This window comes from Gavia stellata, chromosome 25 (assembly GCF_030936135.1).
Source record: "Gavia stellata isolate bGavSte3 chromosome 25, bGavSte3.hap2, whole genome shotgun sequence".
Classification (NCBI taxonomy): Eukaryota; Metazoa; Chordata; class Aves; order Gaviiformes; family Gaviidae; genus Gavia; species Gavia stellata.
Window position 1 is genome coordinate 8,585,139 of NC_082618.1, and position 21,310 is coordinate 8,606,448.

At 45.7% G+C, this 21,310-nt stretch overlaps 2 protein-coding genes across 2 annotated transcripts in view; one reads left to right on the forward strand and one right to left on the reverse strand.

Moving 5' to 3' along the window:
• The window catches only part of PIGL (phosphatidylinositol glycan anchor biosynthesis class L), a 61,270-nt gene extending 45,277 nt beyond the window's left edge, over window positions 1-15,993 (forward strand). Inside the window, exons 4-7 of the mRNA XM_059829429.1 lie at window positions 917-984; window positions 9,082-9,113; window positions 14,567-14,700; window positions 15,842-15,993. Of these exons, the coding sequence (XP_059685412.1) occupies window positions 917-984; window positions 9,082-9,113; window positions 14,567-14,700; window positions 15,842-15,940 (333 nt within the window). The 3' untranslated portion in view covers window positions 15,941-15,993. The remainder of the gene's footprint in view (window positions 1-916; window positions 985-9,081; window positions 9,114-14,566; window positions 14,701-15,841) is intronic.
• Window positions 15,994-17,437: 1,444 nt separating this feature from the next.
• Window positions 17,438-20,833, reverse strand: CENPV (centromere protein V). The gene is made up of 5 exons (XM_059829390.1): window positions 20,583-20,833; window positions 19,465-19,563; window positions 18,557-18,626; window positions 18,055-18,169; window positions 17,438-17,707 (listed from the first exon to the last, which is right to left on the reverse strand). The coding sequence occupies exons 1-5, from the start codon at window positions 20,831-20,833 to the stop codon at window positions 17,583-17,585; spliced, it is 660 nt and encodes a 219-aa protein (XP_059685373.1). The 3' UTR covers window positions 17,438-17,582.
• Between the last annotated feature and the right edge of the window lie 477 nt (window positions 20,834-21,310).

The window sequence follows — 21,310 nt, forward strand, 5'->3', positions numbered from 1 at the left end:
AGACTGTCCAAGCACTGTCACTTTCACCATCTGGAAAGCCTACCAGCACACATACCCCATCTGCTCTATACTTTGCGCTGCCAGTTTGTCTTCTAGGTTGGAAGCAGGAGCCTCTGAGTACCCACTTCACTGTACTGTGCAGAGTGAGCCCTTAGGGTGGATGCTTCACCCCTGACGCATTATTGGTAGGTCTGAGGGCAGGAAGCCAAGGGTAGTCTATACTTTGGACCATGACTTGTTAGTGCTGTGTTCATACATTACTTCTGCATTATGAATTTCCCATTTCTCCCTGCAGAGAAGCAATAAACAATATGATCTTCTCATTCAGCGAAAAGCCTGACTTGGTTGTACAAAAAGTGCAGTCAGCTGATTCTTTAAAAAGGCTTGTTCTCCTATCAGATTATTTTATCACTATGTTATCCTGTGATGAAGCCTCATTACAATCAGGACAGTAATACATGATTGTGTTGCTCTTGTTAAAGCAGTATGTCCTGATTCACAGTACAACAAACTATAGTTTCACCTTGTAATCCACAGACATTCTAGTATGTTCTCAAATCCAGGAGAGAGTGATTCATAGAGCTGGACCTCTTGGGTCAGGAACAAGTTTGCAACAGATCACTCTGAAAGTAACCTTTTGGCCCCATAATAAGTAACAAGTGCATCCTGCCAGTGGGAACATGGTATTTGTCATCTTTCTGTTGTTCAAGCTGTTAGACTGTGTAGTCATCTAGTTCCAGAGTGTCTTGTTTGTTTAGTTGTATTGCTGTAGCATGAGGCCACCCCAAGGCATCATTGTGCAACACAAAACCAACTCTTTAGATACAATGGGCTGGGACAGTGCTGTGTTAGATGTCAAAGTTGGTAACTGCACAGTCTCCTTCAAAATTATTATTGTTCTGTGGTTTTATTGCAGGTGGTAACCTTTGATGCGGGAGGAGTGAGTGGCCATGCTAACCACATTTCTCTTTACACTGCTTTAAGGTACAGTGTTCTGCACGCTTCATTGAATGCCTCACTGTAGTGTTACAGAGTGAACATGGTGTTTGTGTGCAAGCAGAAAACTAATAGCTAGAGCCAAAAGCAGTATTAACTTCACTGATATAACTCAGTGTCAGGCTGTGGGACACGATACTGTTTGCAGAAACTCTCACAGTTCTGTAAGTGACCTACAGCATCCTTTATTATTCCATCTGCTGGTGCTTTGCCAGTTTTCCTTTCACTGGGCCCTCTTTGCTCTTCCTGTCCTTGATCCCACTAAAATATGCCACAGATCACTTTGCACTTCTGGTTTGAGTAGAGTGTGTGAATAGCTGATGCCTGAGCTGGTAGTAGTTGGATTTTGGAAAGTTCTGCACCATTGTTCCAGAGGATATGGCCATCCTGTCCAGGTATCTGAATTTACCTCTCTGACCCAAGGATGCTGCTCTTTCACTGGAGCTGCCCCTATTTACCACTCTTCCTCAGTAAGTCAATTTGTTCCTTCACCACTTTATTCTTTAAATTCTGAGAAGCTCTGTCTCTGTGCTGTGGTGTGGGAAGGTTGCTAGACAAAAATCCCTTATATTAAAATCACCCAAATTTTGCTGGCAAGACAGCAAAATTTTATTTTAACCCTTTGCTCATTCAGACTTCATTGTATCCTAGAGAGATCTCCTCCAGAGTTGCCCCTGCCTTTCCCAGGCATGAGAAGAACTCTTTGCAAGTATATCTTGTATTTATAGCATCCATTTGTTTTCTGAATCATCTGTGCGATTCAAATAAATCTCTGGCTCTCCCTGCTAACAACATCACAGTGATTTGCCTTTCTCACTTGCCTAGAGAAAGCTGCAGTGCCACAGAACCTGTACTGTTACCTACTGAGCTCCTCTGGGAAGATGCTGAAAGTCTTTGATGGTATCTGATAGCTGGAATTCAGTGTTAGAGGGGATCATGGCTTTTCCCAGCAACTTCAGAAATAGCCTAACAGAAGGAAAGGGGGTGGAGTTAAAGCAAACAGTGTGTTTGTTTGGGCTAAGCAGGGAGATGCTTTCCGGCACAGTGTTATTTGAGGAGTGAGTGAGGAACAGAGGTTGATGACCAATGCTCACACCATTGGCACAGAGGGACTAGAGAGCTTCCAGCTGCCTGGACTTCCGTTTGCTCAGTCAATTGCTGTACAGCCTGCAAATTGGAATGGAGGGCAGATTGTTAGGTGTCCCCCTACATCCTGAAGAGATAGAGGGAAAACAAGCTAGCATCTGAATTGTGTATGAGAAAGTTAAGGAAAACTCTCGATTTTGATCCCAGCCCTACTGTTGTCTCACTTTGTGGCTGTGCAGAGATCACTTTCCCACCTTCGTGCTTTAGGTTTCCTGTGTGTCCAGTGGGGATGTTAACCCTCTTCTTGTCTCAGAGTATGTTACTAGGAAGTATTCATTATCTGCAAGCCCCTTGAACTCAGACCACTGCATTAGTCCTTAGCCTACAGCAGAACATTGTCCTGGGCTGATGAGATACATGCTGATAGGGACACCAAATTATAAGCGGCTCTCATTAACGAAGGGCTGGTTTGTGTCTTGTCTCTCTTCCAGTCCTGAATCAGCAGAAATAAGCATGGTGGCCCAGTCATCTACAAGTGGCACGAGTGATGCTGTGGCCACTGAAAGGTTAAGTTTATTTTTAGTGGCTTGCTTGCCCTCATTATTTTTCTGTTTGTGTTGTGGAGGAAGTAGAGCGTGACTGTATCACTCCTGATTTTCAGTGCCCTGATGAGTTTTCACATATTGGCTAGTACAGGCAGCACTGGGAGCATATGCTGAGGCTTCTCACGTACCTCCCTGCCAGCAGGGCTTTGCAAAGCAGCAGTTGCTGCCCCTGGGGCCCCAGCACTACATGGCAAGAAAAAGGCAAATGAACTCTCCCCTCCAGGTATCATGTGCAATGTATTTATTAACCATCTTTAAACAAGGTCTGCAGGGTTCTGCCTCCACTGTGGTTGTAAGTGGAAAGGATGAATCAGAGGGCTGGTGCAGTGATCCTCAGCTCTTTTGGATGCTGCTAGTCTATGGGAGAAAGACTTGTGCCCACTACCTAAGAGATTACTTTCTGCAAGAGCAGGGGTAGAACAGGCTGCGTGACCCATCCCACAACTCCTTGCTTCAGGAGGTGCAAATTATTGAGCGCTTCAAGGAACAAAACAGTTCAGGAAATGGTCATAGCTGAGCAGATGCTCAGTATTATCTGCTAAGGGCATAAATATTCTTTCTAGTGTCTGGAACAGAAGTTATGTTCAAAGGAGCAGGAACTATTCAGAAGAAATGTGCCCTTCCCATTGCAGCAACCTTTCTCCTGACAGCTTGCAGGGAGCCCGGCTGCTGCTATGTGTCTAGGCTTCAGATCTGGGAGGAACCGTGAGATGCCAAGGTTTGAGGGTGGATTTGTTCTTCTGCAAGGGAAAAATAAGAAAAAACAGGATGGGAGAGGGACACAAATTGCTATTTGATTTCAGTCTCCCCAGGAGTATTTCAGTTCTGGCTTCCAGACGGAAAAAAAACCCAGCCCAAAACCAAGCAAATCCCACTATAGTAAAGAAGGGAGAATTGGAAGCAATCCTCTGTAGCTCTGCTTCTTTCTCCATCACCTTGATTTGGCAACATCATTCTTTCTTATCCCCCAAAATAGGAGCTTTCCCTGTGGCCAAGAGAGGCTGGATCCTGTACCTGTGTCCACAAGGAAGAGCAGGTCTTGAGTGACATCAAGGTCACTTCACTCCCCTCTCAGCATTTGGCCAGTCACTAGGCACTACAGTAATAAGCATGATAAATACTACGTGACAGGAATATTTGAGAACCTTTCTTTCCTGCACTTTGAAATGACAGTGTTTGCACTGAGATCACATGTAATATTGAGGTGGTTTAGTTTTGCATGAGTCATTGTGCCTTTTGATTTTAAACAAGCCCTCTTGCGCAGTAGCCTAGCAAATGGGGGGCCGTTGGTTTTGTTGTTTCCTTGCTTGCTTAGGGTGGAGAGGAATGGTCTTTGTGAGGGGGAGGAAGGACTGTACCACTTATTTTCTTCAGTGAGCTATCAAATGCATTTCATCCCAGCTAGAACAGAAAAGAATAGTCCTTGTCTGCTTAGGGCAGAGCAAACTGAGTGGAAAATAGGAGCTGCTATATTTAACCACTGTGCATTATGTTGTTATAGCAACTGCATCCATAAAACTTATATCAATGATGCCATATAAAACCTACATCAAAGGATCATTAGCTGAGCCTATTCTCGTCAATTCCATTTCGAAAAACACCTCTCAGTCCTGCAGGATGTTTCTTAACATTCACCAACTCAGTGGTAGGTTGTAAATGAGACTGTGCAGAGGTGATATTTGGGAGCTTAGTGCTTTGTCACTCTTGAGTTGATTGTGATGCAGCTTGAGTGCCACCGATGCCTTCTTGCACTTACATGTCACAGCCTGACTATTGAATGCCCCATTTATGAATGCCATGGGACATAGCATTGTGCAGAAGGTTTGCACTGAGGTTCCCAGAAAGAGGAGGATTGATTAAATGCCAGTTTCAAATAAGTATATTGAAACAATTAACAGTGAGTTGTCCAGCCAAATCCCACAGACTCAGTGGGTACAGTTCTCAAAAGCCACCAACTGCATTACATCCCTACAAAGCACAGTTCTGCTTGTATTGAATTTCCAAGGTCTTTAAGGATGTATTGAGCAGGAAGGAAGCTGTTTCTTGGGTGATTAGCTTGATGATAGTGAATGGTATCCCATCTACCATTTTTATTTGATGCCTTCTTACAGCGTGGGGCTAGAATGGGACTCTGATCTCTCACTCCTTTTAAGCAGCTGTAGCCTGTGCATTTCGAAAGAGTGGCATCTCATTTATGTTTTTAAAGCAGGCTGCTGTTTTGTATTTCCCTTGCCTTTTCCCAGAAAATAATTTTTTCAAAACTAGTTATTATTTGCTCCATCTTGGAAAAGGATTTCCTGTGCATTGATGTGTTTGTTTGGGATTGTTTAGCCCCTGCTGGAGTTCTAGGTTCCCTGCAAAATAAAGAAGAGTGTTGAAGAAGTAACAGGTTCCAGTATCTTATGTTTCAGCCTGTCCTTTCACAGTCCAGCTCACTTCTGGTGTTGTGTTTTACTGATCTTAAATGTCCCAGGAGGAACTTAAGAGTGGTGGCTGTGATTGCACCCAGACTGCCCCCATAAGGTCAAGACAGAATTGTCCTCCTCTGTTTACCCTTTGAGACTCTGTCCTTTCCCCTCAGAGGGCTCTGCCCCATGCCTGGCATATATCCCATAGCTGGGTATGTTGTCCTTGATTTTACCTCATTCCTTCACCCCTGCTCCATCCTTCCTTAAATTGACTAAGTTTATTCATCCCAGTGCCCTTCCATGATACCGTTGAGAGCCGTTAGGATAAAGTGGAGCACAGGGCACCAGCATTGCAGGGATCCCCCCCTCCAAGAAGTCTTTTTTCCAAAGAAACAGCCTCAAGGAATGTCCTTCCCAGCATCACTAGGCTGCTAGCAGTATAAGTGGAGCAGTGACACTGCACATTCTTCTCTGAGACAGTGCAGGGACCAAAGCACAGAGCCACAGAGCAGCTCTCTCAACTGGAAGATCTCTGAATCGACACCTTTTTTTCTGACTGGCAGAACCATCTTTTGCCACTGCAATACATGTGAGTACAGAGTGCCTGAATAGTGTTTTACAAACTGCATGTTGCTACATGGTGTAGTTCAGGGTGCATGGAAATGGAGCCAGAAAGTCCGGTTAGGGAGGGAGGAGGCGTTCCAGATAGCAAACATTCAACATCTGGCATGTATATCCCTCTAATGTCTCTATGATTCCTAGGAGACTGGCTGTTCTTCCTCTTTCACATCTGTTTCACCAGATTAATTGGGCAGACTAGAGGTTAGGATCCTAAATGGAGCCCCAATGCATCTTTAAAACATCCATTCTTTGCCATGCTCTTCAAAATTGTGTTTCCCCCATGCTCTACAGCAGCCAGCACAGTCAGTTCAGTGAAGGGTTTTGCCTTTGGCACGGGAGACTATTTGGAGAGTGAAGTCATTGATTTCAGTGAACAATTTCTCATCAAACAGAACATCACCAAAACTGTAATCCACCCACCAGGGCGTCAGTCCTGCTACACTAGAGGAGTTCTGTGTTCCCCAAGACCAAGGTTTCAGGTCCATCTTGACTTGTTCCTTTTTGCCATCATGGGGAGGTATCAGTGGTCAGTGCCTCTTAGGAGCTAGCCCACTCACTTTGCTGGCATCTTTCCTTGAGGATGACTGAATAAAGACAGGGAATTTGGGAGCTAGCTCAATCCTGCAGTTTGTAGAATGAGGACTGTTAGACCATTTCAGTTTTTCTGCTGAGCAGATGCAGCTGATAGCTACAGACACTAATAGCTTTCAAAGCAGCTGGTCCTTGAGGGAGGAGCCGGTGCTGAGTCCTTGCAGTGCAGAAATGGTGGGTGCCTTCAGATGTCTCACAGCCTTTTGAAGTTCTTCATTGCAGAAGGTCTCACTTTCCTTCAAATGTGGATCTGAACCTACCACAGGCATAATAAAGAGGGTGTAGTGAGAGGTGCCCTGTAATCAGCTGGCCTCTGGCACTTGGTGGGTGGGTGGGAACAAGCCATCTTAGATCACTTTATGTTAAAAAGAAAAAGAATTTATAAAAAGTTCCTCTGGAAGAAAACACATGGAAAGAGCTCCTGAAAAAGAGCCTGTTTGTGTTTGACTTTGAGATTTTATGCCAAACTCTCTCATTTCACCCAAACCACAGCAAGTCCAATCTATAAAACAACATTCCCAAAACGGCAACAACAGAGAGCTGCAACCTCTCCCCTACTTGGAAGTGTCCCATGGAGACAGATCCAGCAGGGTGGAGATGGGAGCAAGATAGATTTGGGAGAGGATTGGCTAGTTTTATGAACGTGTGCCGAAGGTAGAGTTTTGTGTTTCTTTCTCTCTCTCTCTCTCTGCAACCGCAGTTCATTGCCATCTCTTGCCTGAGAAATACAAATGAGCAAGGCTGCAATTCCTCTGCAGCATTCCAGCTGGGTGGAGCCCATTCCCATAGCTCTGCACTGAGCCTTGCTGAGTACTGAAGCATTTGGCTCAGGGCAAAAAGGATGAGGAGAGAATCAGTTTCTTCATGCCTGTTCTTCCAGATCAGTGTCAGGTCTGCCTTGAGGACCTTTCAGTAACCAGAATACAATTTGTGTCTCCCTGAACCTTTATACAAGCACAAACTTCTTAATTTGCTGCTGGATCAAACTTTCCTTCCCTGCTGAAGATGCTCTCTGCTCCTGCTGAAACGTTTCCTTGCTTCTGTTTCTAGTGGCCAGGAATGGTTATTATTAGTTCACTCTTGGAGCAGCTCTTCACATCCTTTAATTTGCTGTCAGTCAGTGCTTTGAAGGTCCCTCTATGACAGAGCAGCACACCAGAACAGACACTAGGACTTTGGATAGTTAGCCAGATTTCACAACCACTCACTGCTTTATCTCTCCAAGCTTGTTTTAAAAAGTTCCCACCCTGCTAGCTTTACCAAGTGCTGAATCACTTTTTTGGGTGGCCAGATTCTAGTTGTGGGGGAAGAAAACTCTGGCAGAAGAGCAGAGCAGATGTTAATGGAGACACTTAAACGTTCCTCCCCTGCCACTGCCCCCGAAAAATTGCTGGTAATGTTTACAAGGCAACATTTACCAATCTTTGTCAGAACAGTAAGGCTTGAATAGTGGGGTAGAAGGTGGCCAAGTCAGTATTACAAGGCCATTGTTTAGTAGAAAATGGTATTGCTTGCAGATCTTTGGCTCTGGAGAAGAGGAGACTATTGGCAGGAGAATCTATTTAAGGCATATGTCTTCTGATTGCTGATTTGAGTTCTGCCATGACCTGCATTTCTGGCTTGACTTTTGCTTTGAATTGCTTTGGGTATTCATTACTCCGTGCTTCCTATTTTGTCTACGCTTGTGTAGCTAATCCTTTTCCTTGAACTTAACCAATAGCCAGAGATAATCCTAGTTTGAAAGTGACTGGAGAAACATAACAGTTTACATATAATGTATGTTTTATCCTGGTTGATTTACACATGAACTGTCACATTGTCCTTCATTAAATACACCACTATAAGATGATAACAATCTCTTTAAATATTACACAGGGTTAAATAACTTTTTTTATTTCCTTTCTCCTTTTGGCAAATGTTCCATTGTTTGGATTTTTTTTTCCTTATGGAAGAGCAAGCCTGGGTGTGGGACAGCTCCGAGTGCCATCTGCTGGGGACCAGCTTCCTCCCATCCCTGCGATGGGCCAAATGTGGAAGCGATGCAAATGGTGATGTGAGCGTAAGTGCTCTGAAGGCATGAACCACAGGCTAGAGCAGGAAAAAGAAGAGAATTAAAAAGGAATTGAAGCTAATACCCTCTGATACTTTCACCATACCAGGATCATTTGCTTACACTTCTTGATGGAAGTACCATCACTGTTCGCATCTCCTGCACTGGCTCCCTCATTCTGTTTCCAAGGGATGCATTTTTGCTACAGAGACTTGCCAGGACAAAGTCATGAAGGGATCAAAATCTTAGTGAGCAAAAAGTCAGAGCAGCTTCTCAGATGTCCCAGTGCCAGCATGGGTTAGAAAGAAAGAAGCTTGTCCTCAAACAGGAGCTGCCGCTGAGGCGATGTCCCTGGTCAGCAGACACAAAGCTTTAAAGAGCCAGTGTTCTGGGAGGTGAATAGCCTTTGGTAGCCTCTTGCAGTTTCCCTTAGTGCAACATGAGGAGTTTGAGAGCAAGTTGGATTTATGGAGCTTATTTGTGCTGTGTCCCAGCAGCCAGGATGAGGAAAGTAATGGAAGAATCGTGTGGGGAATGAGGCTTGCCACTGCCTGACATGTGCATCCAGTGTCAGCTCCTGAACTTTCTTATAAGGTTGGCCATTGTAAACGTGTGTGTGTATTAAAAGAAAAGGGTTGATTTAGCATACAGAGTTTATACCTGTAAAATCAGGATTTGAGTGACTTCATTGACTGTTTACCCCCATGTATCTCTTCATTCACAGGTACCTTCATTCAGAGCGGAAGTTACCTGAAGGTATGTCACATTAGGCATCCATGACCCTGCAGGCATTAGGCAATCGTTCACATGAATGTTCTGTCCAGGGTTTCATCTGCCTAACTCACCTCTATTTGCAATGCAAATGAAACCCGCAGCTGAACTCTTCCTTGCCCTTTTATCTCCCTGCAGTTTTTTACCAGCTCAGGCTTCTCTACAGTCACTTTTCTGTCCTTTGGGGTTGTCCTGTCTCGGTGGTGTGATTCAGTGTCTGGCCTATGCCTCTTGCTGTCTTGCGTGAATATGAGTGCTATTTCCAGGTTTCTCAGCTCAGTCCCAGAGTTTTTGGTCACATCTTACTTATAAGCCTTTCTTTTTTCTTCTTTTTTTTTTTTTTGTGACAAGGACTTCAGAAACCATTACCAGCTCAGCCAAAAATGGTTGCATGTACCAGGCTAAGCTTCCATCAAAATGTGGTCAGTATGGGAAAGGTATCTGAAATCTGCACTAGCACAACAAATTGTTGTGGCTTCTTTCAACTGTAAACAAGCAAGTATTTCTGAGAAACTCTCAGTACAAGTAGGGAAAAGAAAGAAACAAAGTACAGAAGCAGGTTGTTCCTGACCCCCTTTTCTAGCTGCTGTCCTAGAGTAGATCTGCAGCCCTTATCTCTAGCAAACAGTGCCTGACTCAGGGACAAATTTGTGGAACTAGTTTAAGCACAAAGCTGTCAGCTGTTTGGACAGAGCATAGGAAGGTGGCTCAACCAGGCCCACCCAGTCAATGTCCTGCTCCCTCAGCAGTCATCTGGACTGTGTTTCTTTAATGCTAATTCCTGAATCATTGTAGGATTTGAATGTGTCACAGCAAATCAGTTTTAATTCCCTGCTAGCAGCAAGTTACAGACCAAGATCTGATGGAGAGACCATGAGCCAAGATGGCAGAATGCCCTTTAACTGAGTTCTGACTCTAGTCTCTTCAATTCCCCCGTCTATGAAAGAGGAGTATTAATGCCAACTTCTTCCCTAGGACCTTTGTTCAGCTTTGGGATGCAGCAGAGAGTTCTCTGTGTGCTGTGTGCAGTACAGAGAAAGAACAAGGAACTGCAGTGGTAGATGTCACTGCTAGATGTCAGGCCTTATCTACACTGAACCACCTTCACGTGCTGTTCATGCAGGTTTGTTAGATACACTGTGGTCCTGAATATGGGCTGTGCTCCAAATTGTATCAGGTTTGAAACAGGCCCATGTATAGACAACATTTCCATTTCTCTAGCAGCATCAAGAGATTCCTGAAGCTATGTGAAAGCCTTGCTGCTCTGATTACATCACATATGACATGACCTACAAACACCAAAGGAACGGGGAGCTCCCATGCTGCTGCTTACGCTAAGCCTTTCCAAATATAGTTCCAGTCTCATTGAAATTCCCAGTATTTATAATTCGATCTGGCAGGCGTGCAGGGCTGTGCATCAGAGGGGCTTAATGAAACAAGAGTGATGCTGGGATTGAGGCTGTCTGCATAGAGCTGAAAGGCATGTTCAGGCCATGGAAATGTGCTGCTCTCCTGTTGGTAAGAGGGAACTATTTGTGGGTGAACCTGTGTAAGCCCATGTGATCAGGGAATCCAGAGAAAATCTCTCTGCAAATGCAAAAGCCAGCTAAGCCTTGCATTGCCTCAGTGATATGCAAATGAGCACCCTAAATATCCTGCTTCGCTTTCTAATGCCTTTAGCCAGAATAAACACAACAGGCTTTTTATAATCTGTAATCAAGTTCTCCAGCCCAGGCACAAGCACATAGGCTTGTTTCAAGAAGCCCAGACAGCTGCTGGATATGCATCCACCCCTACTACTGGCCCCATCCAGCTATAACCAGCGCTCTTCCAAAAGAATTGGTGTGCTAGCATCTGTCAGGAGCAGTGCAAGCCTTTAGCACACATAGATCTGCTAATAATCTTCTCATTCTAGGCATACTTGCTGCATAAGTGATTTGGAAGTAGAAAGCTAAACCGAACAGGCTGCAGGCTTCATGCACTTCTATTCTAGGCCTAATCCACTAGCTATATTGATCTTGCCCTTTCTGCCAACCTAGAGAGGTTGTATTACACTGTTAATCCCATCCTGCCCAGGTCACAGTCACAACAGGCTCTGAAAATCTTCACCTGCTGGTGTCACAGGAGTGGACTCATCAATGGCAGCACTTCTCTTACCCTGCTTGGCAGGGAGCAGCCTGTTTCTCTGAACCCTTTTCCATCTCTCCCTGGACTGTACATTCCTTCCCTGATTCATTTCATCTCACGTTCCCATGCGGAGCAGCCTTTGCTGTCAGCGTGTGGAGATCCTTGTCATATCACTAACACAGAAGACTCTTACAGTGCCCTTCATTTTATGAGGCTTGAATGCCATTGCTTTGCCTGATCTGACCAATAGGGGCCCAGGAGGTCAGACTGATCAATACCGAAATCGCTTGCAGTCGTTTTGAGCCCTTATTGCTGAGCTTTGGGGAACAAAAGGGCACAGTTGCTGCATGAATTAATATTTCTTAGGGAAAAAATTATGAGGAAAGGGAGAGCACATTTTCTTAACAGAGCAGCCCAGGCTTCCGAGATTGGTGGTGGGTAACCCTACACGAGGCCTCTCTTCCCATTGTTGCAAGTGGGAATTCGCGTGGCATCGCCAGGGTCCATTAACAACCGTCCAGGAGAGGGAAAAGCCATTGTCCCATGTTTTCTCTAGCCCTGTCCTCCCCAGTAAGCACTGAAAAGCAAATAGGTGGCCAGTGGGAATGCTGACTACAAGAGCAAGGGGATCCATATCTATTCCCTTCCTGTACTGTGCCATAGTGCAGCACCGTACTAATTCTTTTCTCTGAAACTACCCACCAACAGATTGGGCTTGCCAAGCAGCCCAGAGGATCTCTGCAGAGAAGAGGGGGAAAAGCCGTTCCCCTGCTCATGGCACATCACAAGTTTGCTTCCAAGTTTGCTACTTGGAAACAAGAAATGTCTTTAGTGGGAGTAAAAGAACTGTCAGGGCACTTCGGTGTGCAACTGCAACACTTGTCACTGCAGAGCATCCTTTGCAATAGCCAGCTGAAACCTTGTGGCAGCTTAACTGCAACTGCTCTGTCTGTCACTTGTCAAGGTGGACCATGAGCAAGACAGGGGCTCAGGCTTGCAGTCAGGAAGTGGCACAGGCCATGCTGGTCACACAGCTGCCTGCATTCCCTCACGTCCAGGGGACTTGCTGCAGGGAGCTTGGCAGAGCCATCGGTCCTTCCAGATGGCATTGCACAGCTGCTGCTCCGCAGGGGCGGGCACGATGACCTTGCAAGGGTTGGATGGCTGAAGCTGCAGTAGGACGGGAGTAGGGACATGGTACAGCACTGACATAGTTAAGACAAGACAGGAGGGCCTTGAAGGCAGAAGGGTGCCAAAAGTGATCCTAACCTGGGCAGCCTGGGCAAGGCACTGCTGGCAGGGAAGCGGGCTGTGGGTCCCGGCTCCCTCCGCAGCTGGCAGACACCGCCATCTCCCGGCAGCTCCTGGCAGGCCGGGCCTTCAGCAACTGCCCGTGAACTTCAGGAGGGCTTTTCCTCCGGTTCCTGGCACAGCACAGACTTATGTCAGCGTTTGCCTGGATGGAAGTGCTGGTGATTTCCCTTGAGGCCTCTAACCCTGCCCACTGCTGCCCACAGCAGGAGAAAATAACTCCTTTGAATGCTCTGTCCACCCTGCTGGGGAGTCACGTCCCAGGATCAGTGCAGAAAGAGAACTGGAAGGGGAGCGTGGTCCTGGCACCCTCTGTGATACTGAAATAAAGAGTTACCAGTTTTGCTTTTGAGAGTGGAAAAGGCCTTTGAAAAGTTGGAACAAATTGTACATCCTTCTCTTGAAGGAAAGAGAAGAAAGGAAGGAATTGAAAGATCCTGGAGATGTGCTGGAGGGAGTCCGTCAGGGCTGCCATGTCCTGCCATTGCAGGCTTTGGCTGGAATAAAAGCAAGACCTTTCCTTGCAGTGAAATGAGTTAGTGTCAGTGGGAAGAGGCAGGGGACACAAATCACTTGTGAGGGGATTTGTGGAGGACGTCCTGTGCATGCTGTTTGTTCCTGAGTTCCGTGCTCTACCTTGGAGACTTTTGGGGGCTTCTTCCCTTGCGTGTCCGGGAAATTAATTCACCATAAGCCCAGAAAGCTTTGGTTTCCTATCTTATACTTGATAGAGGCTAGACTGAAGGATCTACCAAATGTCCAAAGTAGGGAAGTTAGCAGCAGGTTGACTGTTCGGATCCTTGTGAGATGAGATTCCTTAGCAGATCTGCACAGAGGGCTCCTAGCAGTGGCATCATCACCTATCTCACAGAAACCCACCTCCTGTAGTTACTCTTTTCAGAAAAGAGGTTTGCTTCTGCCCCTGTCCTGGAGAGTCTTTTCCCTTAGGAGGACACAAGTCCTGCCTACATTTTAGAGCCGAGAGGTATTTGAGCACCACCAGTTCACTTTGTGCTCAGGACACAACAGCTTAAGCAGTGTTAGATGTGAGCACAGGCTTCACACATTAAAATAGTCCATTAGGCAGCCTTTGTAGCAATTCAGCATTGTTCTTTCTCTCCTTTGTATAATTGCACTGTTTAAGGGCACACTGAAGAAACTCTCATTGCAAATCTAATTGCATATCTGACCACAGTGTAAACTGTGACTTTGGCCTCTTCTGTCAAACTTTAATACAATGTCTGAACTGTGGAGCATATTCACAGCAGCTTCCAAGCCCCAAGAAATCCCAAAGCAGCTCCCTTGAGAGCTACAGGCTCTTAATGGGACCATCAGTAGCTCTGAGCCCATCAGTGAAGACAATTTAGCCATGGTAAAAAAAACAGCAATTAACTTTTGAGTTCAAGGGGCTCTTTAAAAAAACTCCACACCAGTAGAATCTTTATACGTTACCTCCGTCTGCTTCATCACAAACATCTCAGCAATGAATTCTGGAACGCTGTTAAAGTGTAACTGCCTGCCTGAGTTAATATTTGATGTAACCGTTCCTGAATCTTGTAAATATTTTTTCTGTAGCTAAGACTCAGAGTAGAAAGAGGAAGTTTCATTTTTGTAGCTGAACCAAAGACTGCTGTTTTAAATTTCCATTATGTGATAATAGTGCCAGCAGAGAGCCATCCTGTGCTTTTTCCTTTGAGTCTAACTATGTAGGAATAATTTAAATTATAAGCAAAACAAACCCCAAACCCTCTGCTATTCAGAGCTAGCTTTGCTTTCCACAGACCACATACAGAACAAGAACCAGTACAAACGGTCATTGACATGCACTGGGCACAAAGAGGTCCTGGTGGAAGCATGAGCAGAAGTTGCTGCCCTTTTGCACAAAAAGGATCCCCATGGCCAGCCATAGAGGGGAGCCTGCAAAGCCCTGCTGAGCCTGGAGAGGTGGGAACCTTCAAAGTATACTGTTGTTTTGAAATATTTATCCTTTCTCTGTCTAGGGTGCCATGTGCTCGTGCTTGAATCAGTAAATCTCTTCCGGAAGTACATCTCCATCCTGGATGTACCTGTTTCGTGCCTCCTGCCCAGAGATGCACTCTTCATACTCACAGAGGAGGAGACTGAACAAGCCAGGGTGAGATGCATGGTACCTGCTTAACCTGTTTGAATAGCTCATCATCATTGTGAAGACTTTGGTCAGAAGTGTCATATTCACAGAGACCTTCACAAATAATTATATACATGGATTATAAATGTCACTAATGAACGATCTTCAGTGATTTGTAAAACATGAATGAACAAGACAGATTGCTTCATGTTCTGTGTGGATAGCAGGACAGGGCTGAGCAGATTTGCAGCTCAGAGATCTTCAGTAGTCACAGTGCACTGAGTTTTACACTGTGGCCAGGATGTAGGATGCATTTCAAAGGAGACTGGATCCAACCTAATATTCTGAACATGTGAGTGGCCTGTCAAAGAATGGCATGACTGCATGCCAGGAACAATGTTCTTGGTTCATAGCTCTAACTAAAGATAGAGACAGCTTGTGAACTTGTGGTCCAAAGCTCTTTATGAGTTCCCTTCTCTACTGTGTATTTTTTGAACTATTCTGCTGCATGAGATCTCACACATTTAGTTCACAGTTCCCTATATCAGCATCTGATTAGCTCCCCTTCCATAGCATGAAAATATTTGCCCAGCAAACAGTCCTCTTAATGCACAAATTACAGAACTTTCCTGCTTTTAAGGCTGCTAAAAGCTAAGAGTTATGTATGGAAACTGCACTGATAAAGGTGGCGTTATTCCCTTGTGTTCTGTGTTTCTGAAATCTGACCTTTCTAAGCTGGGTTACTATAAATAGATTAAGTTTCAGCTGGCAATCTATGATCGGAAGCAGCATGCAAAGTGTTCTCAGATACACACCTATCAGGTTTCTGCTTCCCCAGCATGTGAACGCCCAGGGATCAGATAGGGAGGAGTTATATGTGACAAAGAAACTGTCACAGCACAGATCTGCAGCTGATAATGTCCTTTCTAGCAGGATCCCTCTGAACACTAGGCAGCACAACACCAGCGACATAGGGCCAGACAGGCCTCTCCCTGCCCTTTGGCCCCATAGAGTAGGCAGCCTTCTACTTCCCACTACTTCTTCCCTGCTCACCGAAAACAGGCTGTCCTATAAGTTGGCAGTGAACCTCACAGGAGGCCTAGAAAACTGTGCTCACATTAGGTCTAGAAGGTTCTTATAATGCTTTCTCAACTATTTTTCCTTCTAGAGAGCCATGCGGTGTCATCGCAGCCAGCTCCTCTGGTTTCGCCACATCTATATGCTTTTCTCACGTTACATGGTGATCAATTCACTCCGCCTTCTGTAAAAGAGATGCTGCTCACAACTTCAGGAGTAAAAGAATGAGCAAAAAAAAGACCATGTCAGGCCAAGGACTAAAAGAAAACTCAGCTGTTACGTACTCAAGAGGACAGGATTCTCTTTGTGTAGCATTCTTTCAGACTACAAAAAGCAGGCTGTATGAACTTGCTTCTGAATATCTTGTTGCCTGATAACATTGAGATGAACAGGGTTTAACACCTACTCTGTTTTCTCACTGTAGAAGCTTAAATAGGATAAGAAATTTGGATTAACCTAATTAGGAGTAAAATGCAGGAATATTCTGCATTGGAGAAGATATGGTACAAACTGTTTTTCCCCAAGAGGGTATAGCTGCAAGGACTGCTTGGCAACTATCTCTTGGTGCTTTTGTAAAATCTAAATATCAGGACTGACTTATCAAAGATCGTGCTATCGCCACAGATAAAACCAGAACCACAAAATCTGTCTTATATAGTCAGAACTTTAAAAAGCCAAAGCTTATGAATAAAACATCAGAAACCATACAAATTTTTATGATTGCACTGATATTTGCTGCTACTGCTGCTTCTTTCATACATACTGTGTTGCAGGCATGTCCCTCATGAAACACGAGCATTTCTTCTTGCTTCAGAACGTGAAGCTTGAGATCAACTCACAAGAGTCTCAACAGGCTGTAAGAATGAGGCGCAAAAGACCCAGACTATAACTAGGTCTTTTATAGAACACATGCGGAGAGAAAAATTGCAAGAGATGGTTCAAAAGCTGTTCCGCTTATGTAAATGACAAGTGCAAGAGTTAAAGATCTCCTCCCTTTACATTTAAAGGTAAGTGAAGCAGCTTTCACTGGTTTCATTTCTTAGTCTATACAGAGATTTTACTAGTGATTTGGGTTTCTGTGGTGTCATGGTGGAGCAAATTCAGCAATACTTAACATTTCTGTAGGCCTTTGCACTCCTTAATGTGGGCCCACATCTGCAGGAGGCATCTTTCCTGGATCCACACAGCTAGTCATTGCATCAGAGCCCAAATTGCGTGATCTGTTGCTGTAAGCACATCCTCATCCTGAAGACAACAAACAAGTTCCTGGTTGTACTGAAGTACGTGCTCACTGTTGTAAGAGTATGAGAGTGTTGAACTCTGTTCCCTGGCCATGAGTCAGTGCCTAAGCATATGCCTACTCAGCTTTAAGACCATGAGTAAGTCCAGGCTTAAGCAAAACAGCTCTTTCAAATCCCCTTTAAATCCATGGTCAATTCATTGAAGTCAATGGAGAAAAAACAGTGTAAGTTAGTATTAAGTCCTAAGCAAGAGATTATCTTACATAAGGCATTTTTACAAGCCAGACTTGAAATACCCATACAAAGATTAGATGGGGTTTTTTTTGTACTTTGCTCTGTTTATTGTGATTTAAACTTCAGCACAGCTAAGGGCAGAGTCCCAAAATAGCAGCCGTGGGGTGGTTTATGGAACAGAGGTAGTTTGAAAACTGAAAGTCAGAAATGAATTGGACAGGCAGCATAGAAAGATTTATTTAAGAAACAGAGAACAGATAACAACAATATAGAGACTGATTTTGCCAACCCTCACCCAGGAAAGCCCAGACTACAGTTCCACAGCAGTGCTCCAAGTTCAGCTGCTGGAAGGATATATCAGGGTTTTGACATGTCTCTGATGGTCTTATGTTCCTTTACGGCCTTCTCCCATTCCTTGCCATTGATATCCTCTGTGACAATGGTCTGCACGGTGCCATCATCCAGACAGTGGGGAGCTATTCCTGAAGAGAGACAGAAACCTGCTTTTCATAGCTAAAGTGTGGGAGATGCCTGCACCACTCTGTGGATGGGGCATCTCAGGGAATGGTAAATGCTCAGTCCAGCTATTGCTGTAAGGCTGAGGAGCCTAGATGAGAATCCATGGGCAGAAGCCCACAAGTCACAGTTAAGACTGTTCCTTATGGAGGAGCCACAGGTTCAGACTGCAGTTCCAGATGTTCAGCACTTTAGGAACAAACTCTTAAGACACATGCTGCTCAGGGCTGTCATGTTAGTAGCCAATGGAGTCTTTAGCCAAGGTTTGCTTGGTGGTTAGCTTTGGTTGCTACAATTTACTCTTTCTACCTACCATAACCATCTGGATTAGAACGAGGAGTATAAAAGCTCTGTACACCACAGGTCTTGCAGAATGTATGCTGGGCACAATGTGTGTTGAAGGTGTATGTTGTCAAATTATCAGCACCCTAAGCAAATGAAAAGCAATGTAAGTTTTCCACATAAATAGATGTATGTATTACTTTCTACGGGCCTGTAGCTCAGAAATGTAAAATAAAAATCCCACCTTCGTGTCTTTACTTGAGATAGAGTTCTGCATTCATGCTCCTTTTCTGAACCCCTGTGCTTTGTATATACACGCATCCATCCCAGTCAAGCCTGAGAACTGCAAGAGCTCTAACATCAACTCACTAAATAAGATGCACTAACACATCCACACCAGACTGCATAAAATTCAGCCATTTTCCCCAACCAGCCATAGACAACGTTACGACAGAAAAGTGGCTGCCACTTGTGTCTTTGAGGATAACACTGCTTGTGTTCATGGCCATGCTCTTACTGCATTCTTACTCTACCTTCAGCAGCTTGAAACGCGACGCTGGAACAATGAAGTGTCTGTTCTGTTTCTTTGTGCAAATGCTGCAACTGTAAAAGAAAAAGCAGACCTTTCTAGAAGCAGTGGACAAGTCGTAGTACAGCAATCAGATTTAACGTGGACCTCTTGACTACAGAAATCCCACTGACAGCTAAAATGGCTCCTGGTTAGCATCACAGAGGTAAGCGGCAAAAGTAGACTCGTATCGGTAGTGTTTGGCTAAGCACATCCATGGAACAGACTGACCGTACACAGGTACACCAATAAGGTATTCTCCTACACCAAACATTACATGCTAGTTTTTTCTTCACATACACAACTCTCAACAGACATAACAAGGACAAACTCTAGCCCTGAGAAATCCATTTAATCTTTCAGACCAGACTTTGCCAATTTTGCCAACATTAATTACCTTGCAAACAAGAAAGTAAGATTCAGAAGTTTACCCATCAGCTAGAAACAAACTAGTTGCAGGCGAAGGGGTATCACTATCGAAATCAGACACTGTTGAAGTTCGAAGCACTTGTGGTCAGAGATGTAATGTTCACTTGAGAAGACCAAGTTAAGAAAGGATTGATGTGCTTTGAGCACACTGCACTTAGAGGAAACACAGAGCAGATGGCTGAGCACCTGTACTCATTAGATCTCTCCTGACACGTTCTGCATGAACATGGATGTGAGACCTGAAGTCCTACCCAAAGAAGCAGCACCTGAAATCACCAGCACTGATCCCATATTCGATCAGGACATAATTAGGGGTATACCCTATGGAAACAGCTCAGAGGATGTTCTGCGGTTGTGTCATCTTCTTTTAGCTCTAAGGTATTAATTAGAAAAGCATACAAGCTTTTATTCATCTATGAGAATAGGGAACAAAAAAAAACTCACTTGCAGTTAAAAACATGCAGATCTGCTGAAGCCCAGACCTCAAAGCGGACGGCTCCACAGTGACAGCCTCCTGTGTGTTTGACTAAACCTCTGTATTCACTGGAGAGAAAAACAACAGAAAGGTTTTGTGATCATACTTTTTTTTTCGGCCAAGGAAACAGTAAGGCAACATATATTACATTATTCAATTCTGCTTTGAGCAGTTGCAGAACACCAGAAGATGTATCCACTCAAATGTATCTTAATAAAATGTGTCAAAGTGAGGTAGAGAATGGCTTTTGTCCTCTGCAGCAATTGCATTTCTGGTTTAATTAAATGGTGAAAAGGAAAGAAGAGCAACAGATCAAGTAAAGTACACTCTGCATGTAACACAAAACATATACTCCCCTGCTTCACTGTCCAGGTGAAAATGCTGACCCGGGCTACAGCATTATCCGTGCACAACAGTACATGGACACCAGTGGTATTATCACAAAACAAGCCTCTTGGAACTGGGAACTGAATTTTCCCACAGCTCCTCCAGCACTACTAACATTCCTCCATTTAAAAGCTGGGAAAAGCAGAAATAAGTGGATTTTACGTAATATTTAAAACGCATTTTATTTTGTATTGTAATTGTAGAGGAACTTCAAGGAATCTCCGAGCTTGTGCTTCTCCCTCTCCCCTAGGATGCCTCCATAGCAACTGGGCAGAATCACCATGCTAGGTCAAACGCAAAATGCAAAGGAAAAACCTTTTCCTTTCAGATTTCACTCCCACGGACAGTTACTGATTACAGCCCAGTGATGATGTGCTGTGTTCTGGAAAGAAAGAGCACAGGAAATGGGTGGAGATTCAGAAGCTGAGCCTCACAGATCCCGCACGGTGCCCCCAAGGGCATTTTTGGTGGGAGAGCCCTAAAACACAGGAAGCTTTCGCATAAAAAGCCACTTTCTCCGTGGGGCGTGCGGGGGACAGCCCCCCCCCGCCCCCCCCGCTTTTCTGCAGCTCTCCCGAAGCCCGTGTTTACTGCTGTGCAAATCCTGCCAGGAGAACGATGATCTAACGGGAGAAGGGCCGCCGGGCAGGGCGGCTCAGCCTGGAAGCTGCGGGAAGAGCCGCCCCGGCCCCGTACTCACTAGGCGTCCAGCAGCAGCCGCGCCGCCTCCTCGCAGCTCAGCCGGTGCCGCTCCTGGAAGGCCGCCCAGCGCCCGCTCTGCGCCCCCAGATCGAAGCCTCCGGGGCCGGGGGGCTGTGCCTGCGGCCCCGGCCCGGCCGGGGGTCCGCCCGCCTTCTTCCCTCGGCCCCGGCGGCTCCCGCCCGCGGGGGAGCTGGCGGCCGCGCTGCCCCGCCGGGACCGCCGCGCGCTGCCCGCCGTGGCTCGCCCCATGCGCCGCCGAGCGTCGCTGCGCCGCGCCCGCCAGGGGGCGCCGCAGCGCCGCGGCGCCGCGCAGCGGGACCGGGGGGTGTCCCGGGCGGAGGGCGAGGGGGCGGGGCCGGCCCGGGCCTCTCCGTTAACAGCGGGGCCGCAGAGCACGCTCCGCTCTCAGCATCGGCCCCGGCGGCCAGCTGTAACGGGGGGCGGAGGGGGGTGGGCACCGTGAGCGAGCAAAACTGGAAAGCACGGAAAATTCACGCCCCACGCTGTTCGCCGGTTTGCCCGGAAGGAAGGCAGGCTCTCCGCCTCCTTGTAAAGTCCCCTGTCGTGGCAGAAATGCCAATTATCCACAAGCATTAGCGTGAGGTTTTTCCTTTAATTATAAACATACGATGCCTCACGTATTCAAGGGTGTCAAGGTGCTTCGCAGACCTGAGGTGCTGTTAAAAGTATATTGTTTCACATCTCGGCTATGCCCCCATCCTCATT